The 7,046-nt window shown below is 55.2% G+C and overlaps 1 protein-coding gene across 1 annotated transcript; it reads left to right on the forward strand.

Annotated features, from left to right (window-relative positions):
- The first annotated feature begins 282 nt into the window (after nucleotides 1-282).
- On the forward strand, nucleotides 283-5,890 carry CRABP2 (cellular retinoic acid binding protein 2). The gene is made up of 4 exons (XM_052637532.1): nucleotides 283-497; nucleotides 4,497-4,675; nucleotides 4,879-4,995; nucleotides 5,480-5,890. The coding sequence occupies exons 1-4, from the start codon at nucleotides 428-430 to the stop codon at nucleotides 5,528-5,530; spliced, it is 417 nt and encodes a 138-aa protein (XP_052493492.1). The 5' UTR covers nucleotides 283-427; the 3' UTR covers nucleotides 5,531-5,890.
- The last annotated feature ends 1,156 nt before the right edge of the window (nucleotides 5,891-7,046 follow it).

A 7,046-nucleotide genomic window follows, 5' to 3' on the forward strand; every position in this document is an offset into this window, starting at 1 on the left:
CTCTCTTCTCGGTGGAGAGCCCAATCCTAGGGCTCGCCCCCCATCCGCCTCCTCGTCCACCCACTGGCACGGGAGCCAGCAATCTCGGGCCCCCTCGGCGAATTTTGGACCCGCCCATGGGTCTAGATCCAGAGGCCGTAGTGGTGGTGGGGGTGGGACGGTAATGAAGGGACCGGGCTCAAGGCCCCCACAGGTGGGGAGGCGGGCGGGACGGGAGGCGGGGCCACCTCGTTTTGGGGCAAGGGCGGGTCCGCGAAGGGTATAAAAGTTGTCCGCACAGGAGCTCAGGCCGGCTTTAGTGTTGTCCTCGGACGTTCCCCGTTTCCTGAGTCCCGCAAGGCGGCGGAGACATCTCTTTTGAGTAAAAGACTCAGCGTCCAGTGCTCCAGTGGAAAGATTTAAGGGGCCCGCCACTAGCGCCGCCACCATGCCCAACTTCTCTGGTAACTGGAAAATCATCCGATCGGAGAACTTCGAGGATTTGCTCAAAGTGCTGGGTAAGGAGATTTTTGATCGCCGGAGAGAGGAGAGGGGGTGCCGAGGCATCGAAGGTGGGTATGAGAAAGAAAGGGAAGCTGGAACCAGGGCGTGGGAAGCTGGGCGCCTACATCCCCAAGAATAGGGGCCAGACGGCCTGGGTCCTGGGGCGCTGGGCCGGACGGAATACCTAAATCCTTCTTTCTCCGGCGGGACGCCCACCGGTGCCAGCTGCTGCGGTGACTCAGCCTCTGAATCAAGTAGAAACCAGAAGCACGAGGTCGGTATCTCTTGGGGTGAGGCAAGGGGGTTCTCCGCTGTTCAGAAGCTGCACATACTGCGTCCAGGCTGAGTGCCTGGGTCCCTACCCAACCGAACCCCCCGGAGGCATTCCTGCCTCCTTCCCCTTTGCCCCCTGGAGGTAACCCAATCTCCGGGGGGCAGATTCCTTACCTCTTTGCCTTGGGTTCCGCCTACTAGGTGATCTGTCACAGCAGGGCCCCCAGATTCCCTTTTCTTCCCCTTTCAGAACAGGGTGTGCTCCCCCCACCCTCCATCTGTGAGACAAATATTTTCCTACAGCGAGCAACTAGAGTCCTAAAATCGCTCTGGATAATTATCACTTTCTTAGATTTCAACAAATGGCTTCGTGTGAAACCCCAGCCACCCCCTCCTTTTCGGAAAATCCGAGTTCTCCTCTCCCTCCCTCCCTCCCTGGAGAGCCGGGCTGCAGCCCAGCTGGTTAAAGGTGGAAGAAGTTGAATCTACCCAGACTGCCTGTCCCAACTCCTGTGTGCCCTCCAGTGTCTGGGGTTTGGGTGGCGGGGGGAGTGGGGGGCAGAGAAAGCCTGGACTCGCTGGGGAGAGGGTTTTGAAGAAAGACGGAGATTAGTCAAGAATTCAGCGACTCAGAAGCCACCTGGAAACCCTGGAGCCCTCCATTTCTGGCCCGAACAGACTCTGGCTGGACTGGGCAGAGGGCACCCTGCGTGGGGCAGGGAGCTGTAGAAATGAGTTAGGAATGAGGAAAGGTCTGGAATGCTGTGAGGAAAGCGAGGATTTCCCCACCCTTCCTCACTGTTAGTTCTTCTGGCAATCTGACCACATGTTTCTCGGAGTCCTGTCAACCTTTCTTGCTCTACCCTTCTTGAAATGAAAGGAGAAAAGTCTTCCCTTCGGAAAGCCTGGATGCCATTCCCTCCCCCATCGTCTCTGGATGCTGGACCCGCTCCCTAGTGAACGAAGCAGTGGACTGAGCACCCCCAGGCCCCGGCTAGAGGATTAGAGCCCAAGCCCAACCCTGTCGTCTGTCTTCAGTCTGTTTGTACTCCCTGTGGGGTCTCTCAGAGCCACGTGCCCTCCTCAGGGCTTGCTGAGGGGACAGATTGAAAACAGACCCATTAGACAAACACAGTCCTGAATCAGCCAAGGTCAGCTGAGCCTGGCCCCAGCACCACAGGCCCCAGAGGCCACAGGAGGGGTGTCCCCTCTGAACCTAGCCTTGCTTCCACAGGAACCTCAGTCCCTTCTCACTCCTCTTTGTCCTATTCAAGGGTCTCTCTCCTGGGGAGGGATGCTCAGGTATTTGGAGGATACCTGTCCCTTCCCTTGTGGCTCAGCTGGTAAAGAATCTGCCCGCAATGCAGGAGACCCTGGTTCAATTCCTGGGTCAGGAAGATCCTCTGGAGAAGGGATAGGCTACCCACTTCAGTATTCTTGGGCTTCCCTTATGTCTCAGCTGGGAAAGAATCCTGCAATGCAGGAGACCTGGGTTTGACCCCTGGGTTGGGAAGATCCCCTGGAGAAGGGAAAGGCTACCCACTCTAGTATTCTGGCCTGGAGAATTCCATGGACTGTATAGTCCATGGGGTCACAGAGAGTCTGACATGACTGAGCGACTTTCACTTCTAACTCACTCCACTTCTTCGTCCCATCCAATATGATGGTCAGGGCACATAGCTTCCCAGGTGGCACTAGTAGTGAAGAACCTGACTGCCAATGCAAGAGGTGTAAGAGATGCAGGTTCGATCCCTGGGTTGGGAGGATCCCTGGAGGAGGGCATGGTAACCCACTCCAGTGTTCTTGCCTAGAGAATCTTGTGGACAGAGGAGCCTGCGGGTTATGATCCATAGGGTCACAAAGAGTTGGACACGACTGAAGCGACTTAGCATACATGCATAGCACATAGCTCGCAGCTCCTGTTTCTGTAATGGGAAAGCTAATTGCTAGATAGCAGGATGGACTTCCCAGGTAGCACCAGAGAGTGAAGCAGTCTGTTTGTTCAAGGAGTTGGAGCAGGATGTGTCTCTTTTACCAGATCAATTTGTCTTAGGAACCTCAGTCATTGCTCCCTGGTCCCAAGAGATCAGCAACCAAGAGGTGGGCCCCTGCGCTCCTGAGGGACAGGCCTTCCTCCTACTCCCTTCTGCCTGCAGGAGAGTGGGTCTGTGCTGGTGCCAAGGGGAAAAGGGATTTGTTTCTCTAGGGATCCAAGTCTGGAGGAGAGCAGGGGGTCTGGCCCGCATCAGGGGAATCCCAGGCCACTCACCTGGCCCAGCCCAGTTTGGCCCCTCATCCTTACCCTTTGTCTTCAGGAATGGTTCTGCTCCAGTTCAGGGTTGGAGGCCAGGCCAGGTGAAGCGGTGCAGGGCTTGGACCTAGGCCCCAGCTAGAGGTGACTCCCGGCCTGCTTGACTTCCTGGCAGAGGGCTGCTCTCTCCGGCTACCCCATTCCTTTTAAATAAGTAGGGAGAGGAGAGAAGGGGTCCAGTCTGGGAAAGGACAGGGGGACAGGCACAGGGGCTCAGCTGAAGGAGAAGACCTGGGCCCTGAAGTAGGGTGGGTGATCCTGGAGTCGGGGTACATCACGGGAGGGGAGGGGAGTGTCCCTTTCTGTCCCTTGAGGGGAGAGGGATGTAGATGTCTTCCAGGAGGGCAGGTGAACAGGAAGGAGTCTGATGCATGGAACTTTGAGCCCCAACTCTGGCTTTTTCTTTGCCTTCCTTTAATCAGTAAAAACAGCAACGATAAGAGTAGCTGCTGCTGCTGCTGCTGCTGCTGCTAAGTCACGTCAGTCGTGTCTGACTCTGTGTGACCCCATAGACGGCACCCAGCAGGCTCCTCTGTCCCTAGGATTCTCCAGGCAAGAACACTAGAGTGGGTTGCCATTTCCTTTGAAATCTTACAGATGTGCCTGGCACTGTGTGTGCTCCAGCCTAAATACACATTGTCCCATTTGATGGGCTCTTGAATAAGCTGTTATCTCCATTTTACAACTGAGAAACCTAAGCCTTAGAGAGGTTAAGCCATTAGCCCAGGGTCACCCAGCCTGAAGGGAGGGTGAGCCAGGTGGAAATCATGGCCTAATGGATCTTATTTCACAGCCTGTGGCTTCCCCAGGCTACAGACCATTCTGTAGGGGGACACAGCTGCCACACCCCCTCCCCTGTTGAGAATCCCTGTTCCTTCTCATTCTGGGGGGACAGAGACTCAGCAAATCAAGGCCACCAGACAGGGGAGGTAGGTAGGCACAGAGGGAAGTGGCCCCTACTTCAGGACATGAGTAGTGAGGGCTGGCTGAGGAGGGTCTGCCCTGCACATGAGTCGGGGTGTGGACACAGTGATTCTGATGAGCCCACCCCAGCAGATGGTCTCAAGCAAGGTGGACAAAAGACCTAAAGTGAGGTGAATGGAGCCAAAGGGAGCTGTAGCAGGCTGAAGGGACCAGGGAGAACTGACTGCAAAGCTGAGACTTGGGGATCTCAATCCAGGGCTGCTGACTCATCCAGGTGGAAGCTAAAAGCAGAAATCCAAAGGGAGGGCACTGCCTCTCTGCCCCTCCTCGCTGAACCCACCAGCCATCAGGGCTGCACCACCCGCCCTCCCTTCAAGGCGCTTTTCAGACACCCAGGAAGCCTCCCTCTCTTCCCAGTCGACTCACAATTCAGCTTGCTCCTGCTGTCTCTTGGGGAGGGTGTGAGGCAGGTACCTGGACCGTCCATCCTCTCCCCTCCCTGCAGGGGTGAATGTGATGCTGAGAAAGATCGCCGTGGCTGCAGCATCCAAGCCAGCAGTGGAGATCAAACAGGAGGGGGACACTTTCTACATCAAAACCTCCACCACCGTGCGTACCACAGAGATCAACTTCAAGGTCGGAGAGGAGTTTGAAGAGCAGACTGTGGATGGGAGGCCCTGTAAGGTGCGTGCCGGGATGGGGTCCCCAGGGTCGTGGGGTCCCTTGCCAGTGGATCTTTTCCAATCTTTCCCTCGGGTCTCTCCTCCATTTCCAGTGGGGAGAGTCCCTAGGTAGTGTTGGTGGGTAGAAAGGTGGCGCTTCCTCTGTCCCTCTCACAGCCTTGTCCCGGCTGTGGGCCCAACTCACCTAGCCACCCTCTCGTACAGAGCCTGGTGAAATGGGAGAGTGAGAACAAAATGGTCTGCGAGCAGAGGCTGTTGAAGGGAGAGGGTCCCAAGACCTCCTGGACCAGAGAACTGACCAATGATGGAGAGCTGATCCTGGTAAGGCTTTTTCCTGCTTTTCTCCAAGCTCAGACAGAGCAAGCCCACTGCTACCTTCAGAGATTTTCCAGGACATTCCACAGTACAGGAAATTTAAGAACAATGGTGGCTGGTCTCTCTGTCTCCTGATGGAGCTGCTGGGGTAGAACTAGGCTGTCTGTGTCCCAGGCAGTACCCTTGTGCAAATGCAAAAGGGTGTCCCTTCCACGTGGAGCAAAGGACTTGCTCTGAAAGGCCGCAGCAGATCTCTGGGGCGGGGCGGGGGGGGGGGGGGGATCTTCCTGGCTTGGGGAGGGAGATGTAGAATGGACCCTGGGCCTCTATTGTCCTCCATCACATGATGCCCAGGCATTTTGTGAACCGTCCTGAGCCAAGAAGTAGGTTTGGACCTGGAGGCCAAGCAGAGTATTTCCACGCAACCTTCCTGCTCCCAAGCACAGAAACCAGGGGCCTTCCAGGCTAACAATGACTTCTCTCCCTTCAGACAATGACAGCGGATGACATCGTGTGCACCAGGGTCTATGTCCGAGAGTAAGCGGCTGCACCCCCAGAGCCGCCACCGGCCCATGCTCCCTGCCTCCTGCGCCACCCCTTCGTCTAGGCTAGCTCTCCCCTCACCCCAGTCACTTCTGGGGGTTCTGGGTTGCCTTCTGCAGGGGCTATTCTTTTATTGACCCCTCCTCTCCTCCCATATATCAACATGATGGATGGCGCCCAGACCACCGATTCCAGGATCACTCCCCCCACCCCCGCCCCAGTCGTAGCCCCAAACCAGCCCATACCAGCCTCTCTCTCCTTTTCTGCAAGGGGACCCAAGGGCCTAAGTAGGAAAGACCGGCCCTCTGTCTTCCACTCTGTCCCTGTAGCCCATACAGTGTAGAATATTTATTGGTTAATTTTATTAAAATGTTTTAGGAAATAAAACCTGTCTCTGGCTCACTGGGAAGGGGCTGGGTAAGTCACCTGAGTCCAACTTCGCCTTTGAAAGGCAGTGTGAGAGAGTCTGATGTTTCAGCAGCATAGGTGCACAGTTCACAAGGGGGAGGGAACCACCTGGCCTCCACCCTCCTCATCACCATCCCTTCCTTTGCTGCAGAATCCATGACCATCACCTTCACTGCCCCTCCTCCAGCCTCCTTTGTCCCCAGCTCTGGCTTCCAAAGTTACTAAGGCTTCATCCTCTGACTCTCAGCAGGTGCTGAGGAACTGACTCCCACCTTCTCCTGCGATGGTGACATAGCTCCCTCCTCCTCCGACTGTTCCTGCTCTCTCTTCCAACCCCAATCTGTGGGCAACCCCAGGCCTGGCCTTGGCCTCCCACATGGCTCCAGATGACTCATCACCGCCCACAGGATGGCCTTGCTCTTGCCCATGTCTCTTTGTGTCTGAGACAAGCCTATCTCTGCCTTGAGATCTCTCACTCTGCCCCGTCTGCCCCGTCTCTTGGATCTTCCAGGCCCCTTAGGTCCTCCTCCCCCGCACCTCCCTGAGCCTCCACACTCAGTTCTGTGTCTTCCCAAATTCCATCAGAATCTCTTTCAGACGCCACTGCACTAGACCCTGCTTTCTCATTGCTCACCTGGTTTATTCAGCAGCAGCTCCTAACTGGTTTGCCTGTTTGCAATTCATGTTATCACGATGTGATTGGGGCCAAGTGAGCACAAGTGATAAGAGAGGTTCAAATCCTGGTTCTTCCACTTGCCAGTTGTGACTTCAGAAAAGTTACCTAGTTTCCCTGAGCCTCAGTTATCTGGGTCGTTGTTTTTAGTTGACGTATAGTTGATTTTGGCACTGGCAGGCAGATTCTTTACCACTGCACTAGGGGAGATCCCCTGAAGTAGGAAATGACAACCCACTCCAGTATTTCTGGAAAATTCTGTGGATAGAGGAGCCTGGTGGGCTATAGTTCATGGGGTCGCAACGAGTTGGACGCAACTTTGCACACACACACGTAGTTGATTTACAATATTGTGTTACTTTCAGGTATATAGCAAAGTCATTTTTTTCAATTCTTTTCCATTACATGCTATTACAAGATAGTGAATATACAG

The sequence above is a fragment of the Budorcas taxicolor genome, chromosome 3, assembly GCF_023091745.1.
Source record: "Budorcas taxicolor isolate Tak-1 chromosome 3, Takin1.1, whole genome shotgun sequence".
NCBI classification, from domain to species: Eukaryota; Metazoa; Chordata; class Mammalia; order Artiodactyla; family Bovidae; genus Budorcas; species Budorcas taxicolor.

What these genes read in the sequence shown, in the direction of transcription:
- CRABP2 (XM_052637532.1), top strand. Translation starts at nt 428, where the DNA reads ATGCCCAACTTCTCTGGTAACTGGAAAATCATCCGATCGGAGAACTTC. An exon ending in TGGATGGGAGGCCCTGTAAG is followed by an intron (nt 4,676 to 4,878) that starts GTGCGTGCCGGG and finishes CCTCTCGTACAG; the next exon opens with AGCCTGGTGAAATGGGAGAG. An exon ending in ATGATGGAGAGCTGATCCTG is followed by an intron (nt 4,996 to 5,479) that starts GTAAGGCTTTTT and finishes CTCTCCCTTCAG; the next exon opens with ACAATGACAGCGGATGACAT.